At 37.6% G+C, this 24,883-nt stretch overlaps 1 protein-coding gene and 1 non-coding gene across 2 annotated transcripts in view; both read left to right on the forward strand.

Moving 5' to 3' along the window:
• Positions 1-24,883, forward strand: part of RASGRF2 (Ras protein specific guanine nucleotide releasing factor 2) — a 206,815-nt gene that overhangs the window by 64,623 nt on the left and 117,309 nt on the right. The window contains exons 3-7 of the mRNA XM_011377581.1: positions 11,860-12,007; positions 14,344-14,433; positions 18,133-18,386; positions 21,058-21,137; positions 21,530-21,723. Of these exons, the coding sequence (XP_011375883.1) occupies positions 11,860-12,007; positions 14,344-14,433; positions 18,133-18,386; positions 21,058-21,137; positions 21,530-21,723 (766 nt within the window). The remainder of the gene's footprint in view (positions 1-11,859; positions 12,008-14,343; positions 14,434-18,132; positions 18,387-21,057; positions 21,138-21,529; positions 21,724-24,883) is intronic.
• LOC111732144 lies at positions 3,715-3,821 on the forward strand. Its single transcript, XR_002777440.1, has one exon. It is a non-coding gene; the product is annotated as a U6 spliceosomal RNA (small nuclear RNA).

Raw genomic sequence — 24,883 nt, forward strand, 5'->3', positions numbered from 1 at the left:
TAAAGTGAAGTAAATAATTAAAAACGTTTATTTGCTATCTTTTTCATTCCAGAAAAGCCAGATACCATCAGTAGCCTAAATGCCTTTGTAGTTGCCATGCAGATATTGTGGTGAGTCAAATACAAAGTACGAGTTAATTTAAAAATGGTTAGATTTCAAGTAACAGATTTTTTCTATATCCTGAAAATTTTGTCATATATGTGGAAGTGAGTCAGTAACTATTTGGTATTGATTGACATATGAGCAAAACCAAGGCAGGTGTGATCTTGTCAGGAAACACAAACTTTAGGAACTACTTTAGTGGTTTAGGGGATGGAATGATAAAAATTCTCTTCTCTTTTGGATTTGAGATTTGGTTAATAATTGATCTTTGTTCCTGATGTCATGACTTTTTGGTCCATTAGATTTGTTTTTCCTTTGACTTGAGGCCCAGGACTAGGTTCTTTGATACTTCCTTTTAATCTGACTGCTTTATACCTGAGTTCTTGTATTTGACTTTTTTTTTTTTACATTGAGATGCTTTTTAAATTTTTGTTTTTTAAATCAGGGAAGACAGTAACTTTTTCTTTAAGTTTCATTATGTTGAATTTTTGGTGTAAACTTGGATCTGTGAAATTCATTTCGACTTCATTTATACATGAGCAGAGCCAGAAAGTTAATGAAGCTGATTCAGAGAAAGAATTTGTGAGCCATATTTGCTTGGCATTGTGCTAATTAAAACAACTGGTTGGTTGACTAAACATTTCACCTTTAGAGGACAGATTGATGGCGTTAATTTGATATTGCCGCCTTTTTAATAGAAAATGTTCAATATTTATGATTTTATTGATCCCTCTTTTTCAAACTTTGAGCTTTCGATTAGCTAATGACGATTTTAGCCTGAGATGAATTCTCTTCTGAGCTACAAACCTCCTGCAGATACTACATAGAAACAGGGACTGCTCAGAATTCCCCTGTTGGTCACTGCTATTTTCCTGGGATGGCTTCTTGGTACCAGCTTGAATGTACTGTCTTCATGTTCCATGAAAATCGCATTCTTGCTGCTGGCTTTTGTACTTTATTGCTGAATCTACGTGGTCGAGTTTGCCTTTGGAGGATCTTTGAATCATTTTCTGAGATGTAGAGTTGCACTCGCCCTTGGACCTAGTCCAGGGAAAAATCTTTTTTGGAAATGAAATTCTCATTTGATGCTTTGACCTGGTCCAGGAAGCTTGTTTTACAGTTTTGCTTGAAGTTGGCCAATATTACATTTCGAGAACACTGACACATTTAAAGATCATTTCATCACATATTACTGGCACCAGTTCATGGGAAGCTGCTAGCAAGACTCAATCTTGTTTTTGTCTGAATGAGGTGAAGCCAGAGCATTTTAATAGCAATGAAGTCTATGCTTATTCCAGAAATGGTATGCTAGTTGAATTTGGAACTTTGGACATTCCCGGTAACCTGATATTTTGTCTTTGATCTCTTGGCCATACCTATTCACCATGGTTAATTTAGTTGTAGACATTAAGACAATCAAAAACACTAACCCAGATGATTGTAGGTCCTTAGGGCTCATTGGTTGAAAAGACAATATCTATTGCACTTTGTTTCCATGTTTCATCTACTGGAACACTGACCAAGGAATGAAGTCTTGGCAGTTAGAAGGTAATCATGGTCTGAAATTGGATCCAGGTGTACCTCTTCCAAGGCTCTTCCCATTCTGACCTAAGCATGAGACCTGGAGGACCTGGGAAGTTGAGAAGAGAGGTGGAAGGTGTTCTAGAGATGTAGGGGTAGACTTAAAGGATTTTGTGACCACCTGGAAGTGGGTAGTATAGACCAGGGAAGCATCTCACACACCTCTCGGGTCCCTAGCTTGAACGTTGTCAACCTTCTCTCCGTCATCATTTCTCGCTGAGAGGAGAAATGCTGACATGATGAATGGGAGCAGGTCTGTGGGGCAGTGATGATGAGTGCTGGCCAGGGAGGGCTTCTGGAGGGAACCGGAGGGTGTGGTCACTTGGAAGTAGTAGTAGGAGCCATGTGATATTGATGGATCTCCCTGCCCCTTGGTATATAAGGTGTGAGAAAATGACTCTTGGGGGTCACTGGAGAAGTAAGGTGTGTCCTAAGAGGAGAGATGCTTTGGGTTTCTACCAAGGTTGAGGTCAGGGGAGGGCTTGTGAAAAGTTGGAGACATAGAGAATATTGTACCTGGTACCGTGTACCATGGAATATGCATCACATTCTTTTTCCCTGCAAAGGTATGGATTATACTTTCAGTTTTTAAGACTGCCCCACTATCTTTCTAATTTCTCCAATGGACACTCTGTTCAAACCCCGCCTTGACTCTCTTTCCTACCCTCAGTGTGTACCTGTGGCAGGTGGATTTTAGACTTGCCTTTATGGGCAGGGCATTCTCAAGGGAAAAAGGAATTGGACCTATGCTTCCATTCCATAATGCTCATGTCAGATCTAGTTTGGCAAGGGCTCAACATGGCCCTTTCCTTCACGCCGCCTGTCTGGAGCTTGATGAGCAGGGAGACTTAATCCTCCAGTTAAGTCTTTCAATTAAACCTTGTCCTCTTGTCCACTAGAGAAAGCTCTAATCCAGCCTCTTGGATTTGTTTTTATCTATAGTCTTTTTGATTACGAGTGCCGGAGGCAGCCTCTTGTTTTCTCTCTGTCTTTCTGTCTCTTGGTCTCTCTGTCTCTCTGTCTCTCTCTCTCTCTGAAACACACATACACACACCCATGGTAATTGTACCACTCATTCTTTTTACTTGAATATAAGCTTAATTTAGAGCCAAGAGTACAGTATAAAATTTGTCCAACACTAAAGGCCACTGTGTATATCGTATAATCTTCATCAAATCAGCACTTCATGGAAAGTACATGGAGAAATACCTTACAAATCAGAAAAGAGCTATTACATAGAAAAGCTGAAAATGCCTCATATATCACAGCAAAGCCACAGGACTATAAAATCAGAAACGAGTAGTGACATTATAGCCTAAAGCAATCCTGAAGCCATATTTTGTATTCCTCTTTTAACAGTAAGAGTATCACTACTATCAAGTTGAAAGTTTGGATTTTGTTCATTTGAGATATTACATTATTTTACTAAGAACTTCTGCCAGGCCTTTGCCTTCAGATTTGCCACCATGAAAGAGAATTCCACATTTTCTTGCCTTAGAGCCTGCACAGTGCAACACGAAAGAAAAGGAGTGCTATGTTTGTGGACTATAAAAGATTTCATTTGATTGGATAGTAGAATTTGTTTTCTACAGGGAAAAGTTTTGGCTTAAATTTTCTTATTTCCAGCCCTTTGTTATTACTTTTACCTATCAGTTATCTTCCTTATTCCTCAATCTTTCTGCTTCAAATGCTCGTCTACCTCTTGAAGTGTCCAGCTTACGCTGCAGTACGACCTTGTATACACATTCACAGAGCAGGTGCTCCATCCTCACCTCCACACCAGCTCATCTGCCAGGGCGGGAGTTGGGGGGCCACCCTCGTGGACTCTTTGCCACCCCCAAGAGAACCACCTCTGGTTCAAAGTAAATCTCTAACCTGAGCCTCTTCTTACTGATTTTTTTTTTGCTCTAGTAATTGTTCCATTTCTCTCTTATAGTTCCAGTCTGCTTACCCTCCTTCCCCAACCTTGGCTTTTTTCCCTATATTCTTTGATTCTCCTTCAATCTCTTCTACCTTAAAACAAAAAATTAAGTGCTTGCTTTGGCAGCACATGTACTAAAATTGAAACAATACGGAGAAGATCAGCATGGTCTTTGCGCAAGAATGACATGCAAATCTGCGAAGCGTTCCATATTTTTCTGGACATATGGTGATCCCTTCTTTAGGTATATAAATGTTAAATAACTATGGCGTACACTTGAAACTAATATGGTATTGTACATTGGCTATATTTTATAAAAATCTTTAAGAGAATTAAAAATCCTCCTTTGGCTCTGAACCCTCTTCTAGCTGTTGTCCTCTCCTGGAGAAATGGTTTGGTTGTTCTCCCTCTGTTCATAGCTCCTTCTCTTTTCAGCCTTTTGTGATGAGTTTCTGTCCCTACTCCACTGGGAGTGTTGTCACCTGGGTCAATGACTTCCAAGGTTTTTTTTTCCTATATAAATTCAGCTTTCTGTTTATACTTAATACTTATTTTTGAATTGTACAAGTAATACATCTCTCTCAAAAAAATAAAAAGAGAAAATTCAAACAATACTTTATAGAGTAAAAAGTTATGGTCTCTATTCATATCCACCTCACCCTCTCTATCCAAGGCCTTTTATTTCCTCAAAGGTATTTATAGGTAACAATCTGGTGTTTAGTTTTTCTATACATTTGAATATGGATAAATAGATAATATAATTACATGCTTTTTTTCTTTACTATTCATCTTATTCTCAAATTTCCTTTTACATTAATTCGTTTTTTTTTTAAATATCATTATATAGAGACCTAAATCTTCTCTTAAAATTCTCTTTCCTTTCACTTCTACATCATTCCCGATTCTCCTACTACTTTGATAATTTCTTCTCATCCTCTTTCATGGCCCCTTGTGTTCTGTCCTTTTCTTTAATGTCGCTGCTCTGCGGGGTTCTGTCCTTGTGCCTCTTCTCTCCTCGCTTGGAACCCACTCCCAGGGCTTCCGCCGCATGGATAGAATCACCCCTTCTCCATGTTTTTGCTATACTGATTACTGTGCTACATGCACCATGTACTCTGTGTTTAATAGTCACAAGAGCTCAGGAAGCAGGCGGTGCTGTCCTCATTGACTCTGAGATCTTACATTGGTAACACAGTCCCTGAAAGCCATCAGTCTAGTAACTGGCAGAGCTGGAATTCAAATCCAAGTCAGGTCTGTGCACTTAACCACCAAGACGTATTACCTCCAATGTGGAGAGAAGCTGACAAATATGCAAATACGCATTTTTCTATCTTAAACTATCCATTTATCATATCCATTTATCATGTGCTCAGAGTTTCTCGATATTAAGTGAGTCCAAAACCAAATTCATATTTTTCTCCAAGTGGCTCTTTGTCCCCTTCTTCCTACCGAGAGAATAGTTTCCTATATACCCGGTCACTGGAGCTAGCAGATGTCATCCTGTATCCTCTGTCCTCACTACTCACATCCAATCAGCTGCCACTTGTGGATTCAACCTTCCTTCATATGCTATCATTAGAACAGGGAGTTTTAGTCTTTACATTTTATTCCTCTTTTTAATCTCTCTAACAGAGATACTCAAGTTTCCATTCATTGTAAAGGTGACAGCTTAGGAGAGCACAACTTGGCTTTAGAGAGAGAAGAGATTAATGGAGGTGATACAGTGTTAGAACCTCACATGAATGTGATACCTGAAAAACATTGATATTATCATATCCCTGATATGAGGAATGCTGATTATCAAGACTTTTCTCGATAAAATTGAGCATGATCCTGGAGCTAATAGTAGTTTTTCTTCAGTTACTTGTTGTATGACTTCAGTTTGAGTTTTTCTATAGTTCTTATTATGTATATTTCATTAGCATATATATATCTAGCATATTATATAGAATATATGTATCATACATTTATCTTTCATATATGTTTCATATATATCTCATTAGTAAATATGTCTTCAATCAAAGTAACTAGGATGAGATTCTGGCATATGTAATAATTCTTTGCTTAGCTAATATAATTTTTACTCTTTTTAAAAAATAATTCAGGTCTATGGTTTTATACTGTGCCTTTTCTCTAGACTCTTCTTTTTATTTTATTTGAATGTTTCCATTTCTCCTGTATGGAATAGAAGAATAGTGGTGATTTGGTTTTGATTATAAATATTATATGTGTGTGTATATATATATGTATATATGTGTGTGTGTGTGTGTGTGTGTGTGTGTGTGTGTGTGTGTGTATGCCTCAAACTTGCCATCTGTTGGTGCTCAATAGATGAGTTGGTTTTCATCATGCTGATTTATATGGTTTAATTTTATTATTTCCCTCGGCAGTGGCCATTAAATTAAGTGAAAAACAAACCAAACAGAAATAATGAATAGATTAGGCAAAAAAACCTTAAACTTGAGCATCATCTAGCAACTGGAAAATTTCATCAGATAAAACATGTATTGGGAATACAGTAGAATAGAAACACCAGTGCTCTGAAAATTCTTACATTGAAGGGAAACCATGCATGCGTGTTCAGTCGATTTGGCACAGTCCTGGAGTAGACATTCATTTACTAGTGAGAAGGACATAAAGGAAGCTTTGTGAGATAGAGTCAAGAGGATAGCTCAGTAAGAGTAGTAATCTAAGGACACCCAATGAGATAAGTTGAAAAACTTTAAAATTATAAGAGATGAAAACTATGTGAAGAAAAATAAACCATGCAAAATAAATCATATTAGATGACTTTTTTTCATTTGACAGTGACATTTCACTTGAATGACTGTTTTGTGCCAGGCCCCGTGTCAGGTGCTGGACCAATCTTTAACACTTTTGCTTGGATTATTGTGGAGCCTCCAATGGTCTTCCTCACTGTAACCCGCAGTTTTGTCTTTTCCCATTACAGTGGCCAGTGGGATCCAGATCTTGCCACACCTCTGATCACAGCTCAGCATCTTACGCAGGGTGAAAACCTGAGACTTTATATTGGTCTACAGAGCCCTTTGTGCTTTAGAATCATGTTCCCTCTTCTACCATTATTATTACTTATTTTTTATTGATAAATTTTAAACATTTATGTCTGTGCTCTAAATTTAATTGAGCTTCTGTTGATTCCGAAAGTTACAAAACAATAAGAGGCATTTACATCACAGTTATACAAATATTATGTACTAAAGTGTCAAGGTTGGTGTTTGGTTCCATGGAGAAAAAAAAAAAAGGTAATCATGTGCAATCGAGGTTTTGCTCCTTGAAGGAGAATCTTGCCTGTGTTAACTTTTCATTTCTTTCTAGCTTCCTTGACTTCATCTGGCTTGTATTCTTGCATTCCATGTTATCTTATGTCTTTGTTTTTGTTTTGTTGGTTGGAAAACCTCCTCATAATTTTTCTCCTATAGCAAATGTGGAGGTTAGTAAACTGCTTTCGCTTGGAACTGGCACTTGATCAGTTGATCAGTTACCTGGGGTAGGAATTTAAAAATATTTTTCCTTCAACTTTCTATTGTGATCTAGCATTCCAGGTTATTTATTGAGAAGTATGTGTCAGCTTGATTCTCATTTTCTTTAGATAACTATGGTTTTTCTTTGGAAGCTTTTGTAATTTTTCTCTACCCTTAGAGCTCTGATATTTCATCAGGATATGTCAGGGTGTGAAATGTTTTCATTTACACTGTCTGGCATGTGGATTATCTTTTCTCTTTGAACTATGCCATGTTCAGTTCAGGGAAGATTTCTCCTATTTCTTGATTATTTCCTTCTCATCACGACCTAAGTTTCTCTCCCTTCAAGAATTCTCATAAGATAGATATTAGACCTCTTGGATTTATACTCCATATTGCTCAATTTTTCATTCATATTTTTAATCTCTTTGTATTTTTCTTTGTATCTCTCAAACCACTCAGCTTAGCTTTTGGGCATGCCTGGTTTATTGATTAGCACATTCATTGACTTGTAAAATTTTAATAATCTTTTTTTTGTTTTTAAGGGCTCTCCTTGTTATCCAATTAATTCTTTTCCATGGAAGTCCCTTTTTGCCTTAGGGCTCTGATAAAATTCCATCTCTCTCTGAAGATAATAAATCTCTGTTGCCTGAATTAGCTTTGTTTTCTCTAGTGTCTTTCTGTTTGTTCATTTGGGGCTATATTTAATATCTGTTGCTGTTTAACCATTTGATTCACAATGCTTGAAACAGTAAATTATTTATTATCTCCCTACAGTTTCTATGGGTCAGGAATCCATAGATGATTGAGCTGGGTGCCTCTGCTCAAAGGTCTCTCACAAGGCAAGAATCAAAATGTCAGCTAGGTCTGCAGTCTTATCAGAAGGCTAAACTGGGACAGGAATCACTTCCAAGTTCACTTATGCAGTTGTTGCCCAGATTCAGTTCCTTATCATGTTAGACTGAGACTCCAGTTCCTCATCAGCTGTTGGCCAGAGGCCTCTGTCAGTTTCTTTCTCTGTGAACCTGGCCACAGAGCAGCTCACAACATAGTACTAGCTTCTGCCAGAGCAAACCAGTAAGACAGTAGCTAGGGATGGCAAGCAAGATGGAAGCCAGAGTCTTCCTGTAGACTAATCCTAGAAGTGCCATTCCATCACTTCTGCCATAATTCTTCATTAGAAGTGAGTTACATAGGTCCAGCTCACACTCAAGAGGAAGGGATGCCATAAGGACATGAATACGACCAGGGATCACTAAGGACCATCCTATGTGCTGCCTACTGAAAAAAACTTTTTTTGGCGGGGAGGGCATTGGTTTTCTTAGGTGTCTAGTGATCTTTGTTCTAATGAAGGACCTTGTGGGTTATTACAGGTAGCTGGCTTGCGTTTACTCTGTGACTATGAATGCAAGGTCTGTATCACATACGTAGGCTTTCTTTTTGGGTAGACAGCAGGAAGGTAGGCTGGGACTCCCCTTGTATGATTCCGTACTTTTTAGTATGCATGGGTGAAATCTGTGACTTGTTACCAGCCACCAGTATGTGGCAAACTTGCTGGGATGGTCTCTCCCTTGATTTGGTTACCTTATATGACAACGGAAAAGGGATTTTGCAGATGTAATTATGGTCCTAAACCAGTTGATTCTGAATTAACTAAAAGGCAGATTTTCCCGAGTGGATCTGACTTAATCACATAAAAAGCCTGCAGAGAGGGACTGGGGCCTTCCCGAAGTCAGAGATGTTCTCCTGCCGGCCTTGAAGAAGGAAATCACATGAGTTCTATAGCTGCAAGAAAATGAATTTTTCTAACAACCCGAATGAACTTAGAAGTGAGTTCTTCCCTATTCAAGGCTCTAGACGAGAAGGTACCTTGGCCAAGACTTTGATTGTAGTCTTGCAAGACCCTGAGCTGAGAATTCAGGTAAACTGAGCCTGGACTCCTGACTCATGGAAACTCTGAGTAGTACGTATGTGTTTTAAACCACTAAGTTTGTGGAAATTTGTTATACAGTAGGAAATTAACGCAGTGTACTTCTCTTCTAGCCCTTCTTAATACCTTTCCTTTTTTGGTTCTCCCTTGTGCCTGCAGTGGATGTCTGGAGTAAAGTCAAGCTCTGTTTTCTCTGAGTCCAGCGTCTTTAGTTAGGAGCCTTTTTTAGGAAGATGGACCTTTCCTACAGAAAGCAGAGCTTGAGTTGTGACTTGAGGGCATATCACTGCTGCCAGCTGTGCCTTTTTTCATTTTGGGTGTTGGGAAAAAGAGAAGCCTAATTTCCAGATGTCCTGAAAGCACTTTAATGAAATGCCCAAATGATCATCCCCTCACCTGCAATCCTGTTCTTTGTATTTGTAGATTTGAACTTGAAGCTTCTCTGGCCACTCCTGGTGGGAACCATGTTTATATGCAAGGTGTCTGTGTGTGTGGTTTCCTCTAATCTTCCCATCGCTCTGATTCCACTTGTTTTTTTTTCTTCATGGAACTTCATGGTCTGTTAATGGCATTTTTTCCCATTTTATAATGCTGTATGGTTTCATTCTTCACACAGAAAACAATTTTCACAGCATTTCGATGGGACCTTGCAATTGAGTGTAGGCTAATGTCAGTGATCAGTCTACATGAACTCAGCTGCATATCCTGGATGGATTTTTTCATTTTATAAGAGAAAATAAAATACTATTTTTATACCTAATGCTGATCTAATATAATTGTAATAAATTTGGCATATTTCTAGTAAAATTGATGAGGAAAGGCAAAATTTATATTATAAAACTACCTTTCTCATGCTCTATTAATACTTCTTCCCTTAAAAATTCTCAAAAGCACATTTATGTGAAGATTCTGCTCTTTTTTCTTCTTTTCCCTTCCTCTCACTTAAACTTACACAGCTTTTCTTTCTATTCTCTTAAGATAATTTAATGACTTAAAAATATTGCTGACACTGTTTTTTTTCCCCTAACACTAATAGCACATATGATGTAAGTGCTGAGGATGTTGAGATAATTGAACTAAAATTGTGATTTTAGAATTGTCTTAAGACTCCTTTACTTCCAAGTAACATAGACTTATTTCAAATTTCAAATTAGGTTAAAAAGATAATTTATTAGTTGGAAACTGAAATATCTTACTGAACCTAAGGGTAAAAATTATATTCAGCTGTTATGAGAGTCTGGAACCAAAACTAGAAAGCTGACAGGAACCAGGTAGTCATTACTTTTCTGTCTCAGACTTTCTGTTTCTTTTTCCTCTGCTGTTCTGAACATGTGCTATTCTTTTCTCTCTTGGGAGACTCACTTTGTTTTGGCACAGAGGTGGCCAAATATAGCGACCCAACAGTGGCAACCTGAGTTTCCAAGTTGATATCATCCCAGTTCAAGCAAATAGATCAGAAGCACAATCCCAGATTCTAAAGAAAAAGAATCTAATTGGTTTAGCTCAGGCTGGTTTTCTCTTTTTAGACCAGTTTAATGTGGTCATGAGGGCAGGCTTTGTGGTACAAACATGACTGCCAGGGCCCAAGTTCACAAAGAAGTAAATGAGTGGATGATGGAGCAGATACCTCAAAACATGTCTGCTGCAACATTCTCATTTATATCCAGTGTGCTGTTTCTCATTAGAGATATAGTTTAGCTTGTGATTAAGAACATGGGCTGAGAATCAGACAGACCTTGATTTGAATCTCAGCTCTGCCACCTACTAGCTGTGTGACTTCTGTGAGGATCAAAGTCTTTCTCTATACAATCATGATGATAAAGCCTATCCTCTTGCGTTGCTGGGTAGATAAGATGAGAGTGTATATGATACATCCTACACATTCAATAAATAAAAACTATTGTTAATTACTGCTATTATCATACCATTTGAGAACGGTTATGTGACTGGAGGAACATACATTTTACCACCCTGAATAGTGCAAGAAGATCTGGAGACAAAATTTTAGATGCCACAGAATGACATAATCAATAAAAATCGGAGAGAGTTTGCCTTTACTACATTTGGTAAAAAAAAAAAAAAAAAAAATAGACATAGGTTGGATTGTTGGAATTACGGCCCAAAGAATCTATACTTTTTTCCCAGAATGAGAATTTTTCTTCTGTTAGTTTTGGAAAGAACACATTCACAGTGTACTTTTGCTGCCTTCTAGATAATTTATTTTGCAACACATTACTGCACAGTTTTAAATAACTTATGTACTGTAACATCACTTCAGTTATGTGTAAAGAAATAAATTAATTAATTTAAAAAAAAAAAAGGTAGTCAGTGGTCTTGAACTGTAAAGAGAGCCAAGCAGGGCTGGTGGTTTCTGGTACAGTCATCTTAGTTCTTTCTAGCCATTTCCCGATCTGATGGTTGCTGCATTTATTCTTAGTGGCAATTCTCTCCTGATTGGTTAGTGCCTTACCTTGTGAAGTATTTTGAATATCATTCATGGAAACCAAGTATGTGCCATCAATTCAGAGACTTCAGTTTCTTTGTTAAAAAAAAGATGTACTATTTTCTTTATAAAACAGTAGATTTCCTTGGCACTTCTCTCACTTATATGATAAAATTGTGGGTGGCAGCCATCATTAAATAAACCTTTAGGAAAAAATATGTAAAATGATAATCATTCAAATTCTGTATAGTTAAAGGATGCCAAAAGTAAGCCAAAGTTAATGTTTATATAAAGTAGAGTTAGCCAAACAAACTATGTTCATGGCTTCTTTTTAAAATGTAGTGTGTGTTTTTCTATAGTAGAACAATATCTCAATGACTAACTATAATTTTCTCTCAAGTTATGCAGACATTTTGATTGAGAGGGAAGTATTAATGCAGAAGTACATTCATCTAGTTCAGATCGTAGAGACAGAAAAAATTGCAGCTAACCAACTACGGCATCAACTTGAAGATCAAGATACAGAAATTGAAAGGCTTAAATCAGAGGTATTTCCCAGTTGGTGGATTCCTTCTAATTTTTTCATGTTTATTGTCATTCCTTCTAATTTTTTCATGTTTATTGTCATGCTTGCTCTGATTACTTAAGGCCTATCTGAGCAAAATTTTAATCCCAAACTTAGTTCCTCTGCCATCAACACATACATGGTTAGACATGAATCTAATGTCTATTTAGGATGAGGTAAGTATACTTCAATAAAATATCAGGGTTATCAGCTATTTTTTATTATTTGTGTTCCTGATGTCCTTCATTCGATTAGGTATTCAAGAATTGACTATAATATTTAACTGTTTCCAGATTGACTCTTATAGTAATAGAAATCGTGAGTCTGTCATAGATTCAATTAAAGTCCCAATGACAATTAAGGAATGACCAAAAATGAATTCAGAACAATTTAACTTTTTCTAGATCTAGGGAGCCCAACTGTCTCGCCTCTAGAATTTTGAAAAACACGTTTGTGTTAAAGTATAAAACATTTAGCTTATGAATTGCTAGGGTGCATTTTTTCCTGAAGTTCGAATCCTGCTTCCTTCTACTTCTCCCTTCACCTCCTTGAGTATGAACTTCTCAGGCCCTGCACCACAGTTAGTGAACTTGATGCCAGGTGAGAGTAGAAGGTGGTCATGGAGTCTGCGCCATGGCGTTGTGCCTGGGTCCTCCCTCTCTCTGAGGTACCTCTGTCTATATACGGAAAGGTATTTACATATCTTTTCTTGCTGTTCTGTTATTCCTCATGGGAAGTGATCAATAACTGAAGAATTGAAGAGGAATGTAGAAAACAGTTTTTCCCCTTTTTCTAACCAGCAATGGCATTAGTATCCTCTTAGATTCAAAGAGAATAACAGGACAAATGAAACTACTAATTGTATTCTTATTGGCAGAAACAATTCAGGCTTCTCAGCCTTGGCAACTTTCTTGTCACTTTCCCGACATTCGGCATTTTTTCCTTCATTTCCCCATAGCTTCCACTAAGACATACACTGAATCCTGTGAGGAGTTTTCACTCCCCCTGCCTGTGTACATGACCTCCACTGGACAGAGCAAGGGTAGAGAAGCTGGTTCTATCTGGGATCTGGTTGCTTCTCTGGTGGTGATAAGTTGCAGACCATGTTCACCATATCATTAGTGTTGTCAACTTCCTGATTCAACTCTGAAATCTGATATAGTGAAAACAACAAGAGAAAACTTAACAAACCTGCATTTTGAAAGACTATATCAGGCACTATAATTTAAAACAAAATTATTGTGTTCTTTCTGTGCCACAGTTAGCTAGAGCAGATGCTTGTCTGCTAAGTGAAAGAGGTTGGTATTTACTCCGTAAGAGAAACTCAACACCAAGTGATACTCCCCAGTATTTATTTGTGTGTGCTTATCTGTCTTCACTATGTTCTTTTTAGTCTAAATATAGATGGCAGCTAAAAACTGTCAGTAGCAGGTATGTCTTGTATGGTCATTTGACAGGAGCCATAATTTATTTCCTCCTTTTATTTTCCCACGTCCCTTCCAGAAGATGGCAGAGATGTGTATTTGGTATTGGAGATAAAATGTAAAGACAGGTCAGAGGGGGCAGTTACAATCTCTTAACTTTGTGTTTGCTTGTTAGTAAATCTGTATAGGTTCTTATGGTTGTTAAGAGTCTGCAACTGAGTGGTAGTATACAGAACTTTATTACTAAGTGGAGTTGAGAGGCCATCTGGTCTTGAGTTGCTCTTCACAGGTCACAGATCTGCACTGGAGATATAAAGAGATCTCAGAGATCTCAGGTTATTTCAATTCTTTTTAGCTGTTTTTCCTTTTCTTAGCTGTTTGGGACCAGCACAGGGCTCTGAAGTTCCCTTTGCAGTTACTGTTTCCCAAGTTGATCTGTGAGTCTACCATACTGTGTGTGCTCGAAAGGCCACAGGCTGATTATTCCCATAGGGGAATCAAGAGCTGTGATCTGAGTGTCACTGCATTTGGAAACCAGAGGGCAGTCAGTATAGGCAGCTGCCTTCAGATGGCTGACATGTCACTGAGCTCCTGAGAAGGCCTTGGCCTGGTCATCGCTCACAATCCAGGCCAACTTTGGGCTAACATTTCTTCCAAACCAGATCCCAGTTCACGCTTTCCCCAGTCACTTCTCGTAAGCACTTTTGCTAGTTGAATAAAACTAAACAAAACAGGCTGGGAGTGAAGTTCATGGGCAGTAAAGGCAGAGAAAGTGTCTAAAACGTGAATGTTTTTTAAGGATCTCATAATTGACCTTGTAGGCATAACTTCCTGTGGGTTATGGCTATAATTCAGTATTTTCCAAATTATGAAATAGACCTATTCTGTGTTATAGATTATCGCTCTTAATAAAACCAAGGAACGAATGAGGCCTTACCAAAGCAATCAAGAAGATGAGGATCCAGACATCAAGAAGATTAAAAAGGTAGGACATTGTGGATTTCTGGCTTTGGAGGAGCACCGTGAGCAGTTTTCTGTTCTGTAACAATGTCTGCCACCCGGTCTCCGAGCTGAGAACAACCTTGGTGTTTCTGTTCTAATGGCTCCTAGACTTGCCCTTCAGAGTGATCCAGACATGGCTACTTCTCTGGAAAAGTTTCAGAGATTTCTTTCCAGTGCTGGGAATCCCCTTTTAGACTCACTGGGAAGGATGCCCAAACCAGACATCAAGGTATCAGTGTTCTTCAGTTGGGTTAATTAAGTGCTGTTTAACCTCCTGATTTTGTGCTGTTTTCATATATTGGGGGAGTATTTTTTTAAATTACATTTCAAAAACATTTCTTTTAGCCATAGTCTTTAGTGCTTATTTAGAAAAATTTTTTCGAACATATGAGAAGATTGAGTAAATCACTACATCTGCTCAGATTTCTAGTTTATTATCATTTCTTTCTTGTTTAACAACCACATAATCAGCGGATCTTTGTATCTTACTGTTATTTATAACTGTACAACTTTTGCAATTAACCAGACACTGGCACCCAGTCTAGTTTGCTGCGTTTGCTTTATGTCGTCCAGGTTTTGAGTTTCATAATCTTAATCGTTCTGTGTAAAGCACTTACTCGGCTTTGTTAACGTTATGTGAAAAACCTCACCATTAATGACCTTTTCTTGGACACACATTTTTGAATCTTTATTTGTTCTTAACTTTTAGCTTTGCTCAGTGGCAGTATTGTAGCCAGTGAGGTTTATCCGAAGCACAATTATTGTTAATTGTTCTTAACTCTTTCTTAATCCTGTTTTTCTATGCTAAATAATTATTCCCCTTCGATTGTAACAAAATTTTACTATTGCTCAGAATTTGAAATGTTGCAATGTTTTCAGTTTTTAAAAAATGAAAAAGCAAAAAAAAAAAATAATTGCTTTCTTAGAACTTAAAATGTTTTAAATTGAATTTGGTTTATGTTATTGTGTTACAGGATTAATACCGTTGCCTTTTTTTAATAATGTGCAGTTGCATACTATTAAAGATATCAGTAAAATACAATTCTCAGTCCAGATGTAGAAACTGGTCTGTTAGGAAGTGAGTGAACCAGCTTTAGCTTTTGCTCAGCAGGCAACACCTGTCCAAGTAAATGGAAAGGTTGTGTTTAACACAAAATTCAATTAAGTTGAACTTTGAAAATATTTCTGTTAAATAGAAGAATGATGATAAGTACTTTTTACATTTTCTATCTTCCTATTAATAGAAGTAATTAAAAAAACTATTTTAAAACTCATTAAATAGGCTTTAAAATTAATTCTTTTTCTTTCTCTCCAAAATCAAACTAATGTGTGTGTGTGGAAAGGGGTGCTTACAGATGAATTAGTTTTTCTATTCTGATCTTGGCAAATATCAACATAACATTTTAACTTCAAGAGATTAAAAATTAAAATTGGTTAAAATTCACAGAATTTTCCCATTAGATTTTTCCAAATAATATACATATAATTCTCCCCACATAATTCTATTAAAATATGGTTAATTTTTATTTTGGGGCGTACATCAACTGTAAGAATGCCTGTATGAAAATTGACAGTATGCTGACAATATTGGTAGGTAAATGAGAGAATTTTAAACATTGCAAATGAAGAGTAGTTGTTTAAATACATGATAATTTAGACTGTGTGGGTGAAATAGTATGAAAAAAAAGTGTAAGAATGTGTTGAATAGATAACTGTGATACTAAAGAAGATTGGGTAGTGACTTAATGTTTTTAATTATTTATGAATTTGCAATCTGCTTTGTTGCTGAACATGCCACTTACATATAACAAATCCTAATTATCAAATAACCTTTTTATATTTAGAGAGGACTTCAGATTTTTTTGGTCGATTATTTTAAAGATAAGGAAATGGAGAACCAGAGTTTGAGGTTGCCCACCAGATTAATGGCAGAGCCTTTGGCTTAAGTATTATGACATATACCTGTCTGCTTAGCAGCAAGCATTTACCTGGGCCCTGAAACAACGGTCAGTAGATGTTTGTTGGCTAAAACGCACAGGCCAGTGCACTTTTTCAGGTTTGCCTATTATTTTTCAAACCATACCTAGGGAATTCAGATCAATTTACAGGCTATCATATTTTCAACAAAATTGATTTTTATATTTCATGTTTCTTTTTACAAAATAATCACCATTGCAAATCATTAATGTGTGTTTTGCCCATGTGGCTGTGAAAGAGAGTCTTTACAGTTAACAAAGGGCAGGTAAAAGAGCACCAAGTCTGGCTGTAGCTTTCTTTTCTGTGTGATTTATCATGAAATTTAGTTTACTCACATATAAAAGGAAGAAGTCAGATGAACTAATCTCTAACACTTATTTTTTAAACTTAAAAACAAAATAAAACAACAGTGAACAATAACAAAAGTTGAATGACTTGATTTAAAAATGGACAAAGGAGTTGAATAGACATTTCTTCAAAGCTGATATACAATTGACCATTTGTAGATCCTCTTTGGAGATCTCATATACACATGAAAAGATGCTCAACATCACTAAGCATCAGAAATACAAGTTAAAACCTCAATGTGATATCACCCCATGCCCATTAGGATGGCTGTTCTCAAAAAAGAAAAAATTAATACATATTAATGAAGATGTGGAGAAATTGGAACTCTTGTGCACTGTTGCTAAGGCTGCAAAATGATTCAACTGCTGCTCAATTTTTTGTGGTTCCTCAAAAAATCAAAAATAAAACTACCATGTGATCCAGCAATCTCACTTCTGGGTATATATCCAAAAGAAGTGAAAGCAGGATCTTGAAGAGATATTTGCACTCCCATATTTATTGTGCCATTATTCACAGTAGGCAAGAGATGGAAGCAATCCAAATGTCCACTGAAAGATGAATGGATAAAAAATGTAGTACATATGTACAATGGAATATTATTCAGCCTTAAAAAGGAAAGAAATCCTGGCACATGTTACAACATGGAAGAACTTTGAGGATATTATACTAAGTAAAATAAGCTGGACACAAAAAGACAGACACTGTGTGATTCTATTTATATGAAGAATTTAAAGTAGTCAAATTCACAGAAACAGAAAGTAGAATGGTGGTTATCAGGGCCTGAGAGAAGGGGAAAATGGAGAATTGTTGTGTAATAGGTATATGGTTTCAGTTTTGCAAGATGTAAAAGTTCTTGAGATCTGTTATACAACAATGTGAACATACATAACACTACTGAACTGTATACTTAACATGTATATTAAATTTTATGTTTTTTATAACAATCAAAATTTTTTTAAAATCTGATTTTTTATTGTTAAAGAATAAACCTTCTTAAATGTTAATGACTAAATATGTAATATTATTATATTCTGGTGTCCATATAGGTACATCTAAACACCATAAGCTTATGAAAGAAACTCATGGACCTGATAAAAAATATTTTTTAAATCATATTTTTTTCTGCTTTCTGCAGAAAGCCTGACGTTATGTATTCATAGTCGGACTATTAGTGCACCAATGAAGGAGCAGTGTTTTATATGGCATAGGATGGACAGACACCCTTACTGACAGACTTTTCAGAAAGCCAGTCTCACAGCTCCTTGAGGTTCTTTTTATTTATTTTTTCTTTTCTTTTTTCTTGTTTTTTTTTTGTTTTTGTTTTTTGTTTTTTGTTTTGTTTTTTTTTTCCCTGTAGGTTCAGAGCTTCATGAGAGGGTGGTTGTGTAGAAGGAAATGGAAGACCATTGTGCAGGATTATATTTGTTCTCCTCATGCTGAAAGTATGAGGAAGAGAAATCAGATTGTGTTCACCATGGTTGAGGCCGAGTCGGAGTATGTTCACCAGCTCTACATCCTGGTCAATGGCTTCCTCCGGCCCCTGCGAATGGCTGCCAGCTCCAAGAAGCCCCCCATCAGCCACGATGACGTCAGCAGTATTTTTCTCAACAGGTTTGTGTTGGCAGAAATTGAAGAGTCATGTGAAAAACCCATTTGTTTTTGTTAAAAGGAATTTTACTCTACTCTTAAAAGAATAGATATCATAAATACGCTTTTATGAGTTCATAATATTGAAAATAAGAAAGCTATCATTTGTGTTTCATTATTAGTCCAAATTAGCATATTTTTACCTTGAATCTTGGCATCTAGTTTTCAGTTTTTCTTCTCTATTTGACATATTTTCTCTTGGCATTGTGTGTGGGGGGGTATGTGTGTGTACTGGGGAAACTATCTTCATTTGAGGGAAATGGAGTGATTAATGGGTCTTTACATGTAATTTATACAAAAGTACTTTGGGAAGAACAAAAAGTAACAGAGGGCCCAAGACTCTCTAGTAAATTTATTCACTCAATATTTATAGTGTCCTTACTGCTGAGGATTTATTAGTGAACGAAGCAAAAAAAAAAAAAAAAATCCCTGCCTCATGGAACTTAAATTTTGACTTGAGAATACAGACAATTAATAGTGAATAAGTGAAATATATAGTATATTATGTGGTGATGACTGTTGTGGAAAAATAAGTAAGTGAAGGAGATAAGGGGAGAAAAAGAGTGCTTGGGGGTTTTACTTAAAATTTTAGTTATTTGTTTTTGAGTAGATGATACATTTACATACTCAAAGGTCAAAACATTGAAACCTCAAACAACAGTTAGAAATCTCACTCTTAGCCTGTCTCTGCTCACTGCACTTTCTATATGTAACCATTTAAATTAGTTTCTTATATATTCTCCCAGTGTTTCTTGATGTAGATCCAATCAAATATGGATTTTGAGTCTTATTTTTCCCCTTCTTACACAAAAGCGATATACTTTAATATACACTTACCTTTTTCACTTAACAATATATCCAGGACATCTTTCCATATTGATAGCTAAAGAAGATTCTAATTTTTTAAATTACTACACGATATTATATTATGTGAATATGCCATAGTTTTTGTTTGTTTGTTTGTTTTTAATATAACTAGTCTTCAGAAAGGCCTCAAAGATAAGTTAACATGTGAACAAAGACTTGAGCTGGTGAGGAAGTAAGCCATGTGGCTATCTGGGGAAAAGTGATAGAATCAGAGGAGACTGCCCGTGCAAAGGGCCCAAGGCTGGAGCAGGCCTAGCTTGCTTGTTTGAGAAACTGCCAAGGTCATTGTGGATGAAGGGGAGAAGTCAGAGCATTAACAGTAAGACATTGTAAACACATTTGCTTTTACTCTAAGTGAGATGGGGAGACATTGCTGGGGTTTTGAGCAGAGAAGACGTGACTTATGTTTGGAAAGGCTCACTCTGGCTTCTCTGTTGAGAATAGACATTAGGGAAATCAGTTTGGTGGCTATTTCAATAAGCCAGGTGAAAGATGATTATAGCAGGGAGGCTTGTTAGGTGGTTTTTATAATAATCCAACCAAGAGATGATTGTAATGGAGAAAATAATAAGTGGTTGGATTCTGGGTATATTTTTAACATAGAGCCAGTAAGATTTGTGGGTGAGTTTGATGTGGATTTTGAGAGAAAACAAAAAGCAGGTAAGAGTCCAAGATTTTTGGCCTGAACAACTAGAAGTAGGGAGTTGCTTTTTACTAAATGGAGGAAGATTGAGGCACAAACAGATTTTAAGGAAAAGATGTGAGTTTTTATCTTAGGCCTTTCGAGCATGAGCCATCCAAAGAGACCTGTCAAGACTCTATTAGCCATCCAAATTGAGAAATCAAGTGATCGGGAATTGGATATCAGTCTGTAGGTCAAGGTAGGGGTCTGGGTTGGAGATATAAATGTGGGAGTCCAGTAGCATTTGGATACTACTTAAAGTTCTTCATCTGAATGAGATTTCAGAGAGTGTGTACAGATGAATGAGAGAAGAGGAACAAGGACTGAGCCCTGTTCCTCTTCCAACACTAAGAGATTAGGAAGATGAAGAGGAGATATAATATGATAGTAAAGAGGATCAATTAAAGTTGCAGGATGAAAACTAGAAGAATGGGTGGTCCTAGAGACCATGGTAGAGAGGGAATAAAGAACTGTCAAAAAAGTCAAATAGAATGATAACTGAGAAATGGCTGTGGGTTTAACAACTTGGAGCTTATTGGTAATTTTAATGAGGGGTCAAAGCCAGATTAGAGGAAACTAAGGAGAGGATGAAGGAATTGGAATTGGAGAGAATGAGTATAGAAAACTCTTTCAGAGAAGGGTTGCTATAAAAAGGAGCAGAGAAACAGGATGGTACCTGGAAGTAAATTTTTTTAAAAAGTGTAAAAATGTGTGTGTGTGTGTGTGTGTGTGTGTGTGTGTGTGTGTGTTAAGATGGGTTAAGATCCTTGGGAGAGAGAAGTTTAGGAGCCTTACAGGCCAGGATATTAGAATGTTGTTTGTGTGAATATTGGAGTCACCAAGAATTATGATGGTAGTATTGGAAAAAAGACAGACAGTGAGCTGGGAGCTGAGAGCTCAAGGTGTTAGAAGAGTGGCTGGGGGTCTGTAGATGATTGCAAAAAGGGAGGTAACGAGTGGAAGTCTATAACATGAAATTATATCTAGTTTTTTCTGTTGTGAGGAAGGAGGGAGATTTCCTTCCCCACGTTGGGTGGCAATGGCTCCACTCAGGACTGAATTATATAATTTTTGAATTTTTTATAGTGAAACAATCATGTTTCTTCATGAAATATTTCATCAAGGACTGAAGGCAAGGATAGCAAACTGGCCTACTTTAATTTTAGGTAAGTGCATGCTTTAGCGATATAAGATTTTCTCTTAATATGGCTACAGTTAGAATAAAATAACTTCGACATTATTCAGCTAAAGCTGTTGAGTTTTCCTGTTGATCTGTTAGCTTCTTTAACTATGGGGAGTCTGTCTCATTGGCCTTTGGCCCTGCCATAGTGGTTGCCTTTCCCCTGGCCTATCATAGTCATCTGGACCAGAGTCAGGCTCTGCTCCCGGGAGCATTCTGTCAGATCACTCATTCAGGCATCTGGACTGGGGTCCCATGCATGCATGACATCTGGTGCTGGGATCCACTCTCTGCCATTCCCATTGAGTGATCACCCCTGTACCTTAGATAATTTACTGAGCACCAAAAGAAACTGCCATGTTTACTTCTTCTTTCCAGCTGATCTGTTTGATATTTTGCTCCCCATGCTGAACATTTATCAAGAATTTGTGCGTAATCACCAGTACAGCCTCCAAGTGCTTGCCAATTGTAAGCAAAACAGAGATTTTGACAAACTCTTAAAGCAGTATGAAGCCAACCCTGCCTGTGAGGGGAGAATGCTGGAAACATTCTTGACCTATCCGATGTTTCAGGTAAGTCATCTGGGATGCATTTTCTAAGTCACTGGTTCCAGCTTGATGTTTCTGATATCTAGTGTGACCAGAGCAAGATGTGCAAGGACACCTTGTGAGGAATTATGGTACATATGCATCATCTATCATCTTGACTTGACCCTGAGATAAACAAATTTATACCACACATTCTGTCTCTGTCTAGTATATGTGAGACAACCGGGCATTTTTGAGACAATTAAATCAAGAATGATTTTTTTGAAAAGCAGCACAATTTTCCTGTTACAGAAAAATTCCACACAGACCTCTTCCATGAAGTCTCCTCCTCCAGCATGTTTAAAAATATTACTAGGTTTACAGAAATAGGATGCTGTGCAAATGTTCCAGTGTATGCTAGTTGCATAAAAGGCTCCCGAAGAGTAGAGTGGACTGCTAAGAAAGCCTTTGTTTTCCCGCCCATCCTCCCCACCCTGTTGTGATTGATGTTGAGTCTCCTTTGGCTGGAGCTCTGGAGAGTAAAAGGAGGACCTAGCCACAGAGGCCATGGAGACTTAAAAGTCAGAGGCACTGGCTGGACCTGGAGACTCTTGGCCCCCGTCGGGATGCTGCAGGGAGGCTGGGGCTTGTTTTGACATTCACTTCTTGGGAGTAGAGCAACCCAAAGGACCAAGTACACTTGTGTTCTTTCCTGTATCCTGGGCTTTACCATTAAGAGTTCTCGAGTGAGAAGTGCAAAGGCCAAAATATAAATTGAATTGCTTGTTCTTTTGAAAAGTGTTGATTCTGTTCTTTTGGAAAAGCATCAAGTGTTCCCACTGTGGAATTTGTGGGGCTTCTGGCCGGCCCTGCAGATTGTCATGTGGTAAACCAATTCTGCTAATGTGTGTTAAGGTTTCTGTGGAGAGCTTTGTCGCCCCGGACAGCCATCTCTGACCCCGGCCAGTCATTTTGTAGCCTCAGAAAGAAATGTTGCTCTGGTTTGTAATTGTTGGTCTTAAAGTTTGTCAATCCTGCTTGAAATTCTGGAAGTCACCATAGAAGATTTTTATAAACCAAAAGGATGCATTTGAAACAACTTAAGTATAGTGAAACTTTATAATGTTATTGTGTTTTTTCATCAGAACAGAATTATTTGAACCCTTTGCCTCTCTGAGGAAATATTTTACAAGGAAAACTTCAAAATAATAAACAAGGTTTCTTTTTTGGTAACCTTATATAAAATCGTAACTGAAGATTTTATTTAAAGTGAAACAAACTATTTTACATAGTGTAATGTTCTTCCGAGATTCTGTTTGAATCTTTGGCAGTTATCTCTAGGATATGTTGAAAATACCTTAAATTGTGTCTGTTCAGCAGCCCCAGCTCAGGTGAACATACAAAGGTAGAGTTGTGAAAGACACATGAAACATTCAGAGAGGTTCCTAGCTCCCTTTCTGACAGCCCACAGATGTCATTCCAAGAGTCGTTTATAGCTCCCTGGTGTGACTCTCTCAGTGTTTTAAAGTAGCAGAAGTACACTTGCACTTTAGGTGATGTGTCCAAAAACGGTGAGTGCAGAGCCTTGGAAAGGCCTTTGAATTTCTTAAAAAATGCTGCGATATTTTCCCACCACCCTGCTCTCCCTCCCCCTGGAGTTTAAGCCCAATAACGAAGACTTGGAGTTTTGATTGACCCCAAGGAATTCCCATAATGTCAAAAAAGGACCATTGGACTAGGAATCCTGAGGAGAGCTGGATATATTGCTCACCTTTCAGTCATAGTATTGGGGAAAATAATTGGACCAATCTAAATCTCTTTTTCTTAATTTTGAAATTGAGGCAGCTGAGTTCTAGTTGTCTCCTAGAGCACTACCTCTCTGACTCTGTGATCCTATGCAGACTAGGCTGGTTCTGAAAGTTTGTGTTGGGTAACTACGTGGTGGTGCAAGGAGCCTGGCGTTAGTCTAGTGCCTACCCTGCCCCCCACCAAGACTGTGGTGGCCCCAAACTCTGGAATTGAGCTTTAGAACAGTCAGTTGTTGAGATTCTCTGGCTTCTTCCAAATCAGGGTACCCAAAGGACTCAGCTTATGAGAGCCGTTGTTCTGGGAAAAGCCTCAAACTTAAAGAATTTAGCCAGAATTGGTCCAACTGCAAGAAATGTGCAAATTGAAAGAGCATCGAATTTTGCTCTTTATTTATTTGCTTACCTATAACTATTTTGCTTCCTTATAACTCTTTTGAATAGACCAAGAGGGGAAATCATCAGAATTTGCTGCCCAAGAGCCTCATCCTCCTTCATGTCTCGCCTCTGTCTTGTTCACATGGTGTCTCTCCCTCCTACCCTCTCACTGGAGTGACCATATGAAACATTTGGGGGCAAACTGCCCTTTCTAGAAGCCTGAGGTTTTTTGCTTACTGGATCCATGTTCCCTTTTGGTCCTTTCACTAATGAAATAAAATAGTCATGAAGGCATTTGCTCCCTCCGGTGGTCCAGATGCAGCCACTTCCTTCTGAATTAGCAGTGGTCCTTGCACTTCTGCCTTGTTGTAGGCCAGACACCTTGGCAAAAGGCTGGAATGCTGCACTTTTTTTTGCATAGTGCCAATGGAAGAGAAGACCCTAGTTCATATTGCCAAGGGGCCTCTGCCCAGACTTTTTTTTTGAGCCTAGATATGGGGCAGAGGTTGGTGTGCAGGTGGAGAGAGAAGGTGAGGTGATCAGAAGCTTTTTGCTTGTGTATGTGTAGAAGAAAAAGGTGTTATATTCCACCTGTTCTGGGCCCTTTGTCCAGTAAGTCTGTTGCTGCTGTTAATGAACTATTTCAAACTATGGAAACATGAAGGGATTGTAGAATTTGGATGATGCAATAAATTTATCCTCAACTGAACTGTCAGACAATTAACTCCAAGTGTTGCCAAGAAATTTGTTATGGGAAATAATGGAGTCATTAGCATAATTTTTATTTAGCAAAGACAGTGGCTTGGCTGGTACTGTTTCAGTTGGCTTCAGCTGCTCATAAGTCGATAGGTAAGCCGATCACAAAATGCTCCTGACAAGAACAGCGCTATTAGATGTTCTCCAGAAAGTAGCCGCCTATTTACTATAATTGGAGAGCAAGCTAATTAATGTCTGTAAAGCGACAAGTATTGTTCCATAATTGAAAGCAGAATTACGATTCATCTAGATAGTACTTTCTATGA

The sequence above is a fragment of the Pteropus vampyrus genome, unplaced genomic scaffold (assembly GCF_000151845.1).
Source record: "Pteropus vampyrus isolate Shadow unplaced genomic scaffold, Pvam_2.0 Scaffold11, whole genome shotgun sequence".
Classification (NCBI taxonomy): Eukaryota; Metazoa; Chordata; class Mammalia; order Chiroptera; family Pteropodidae; genus Pteropus; species Pteropus vampyrus.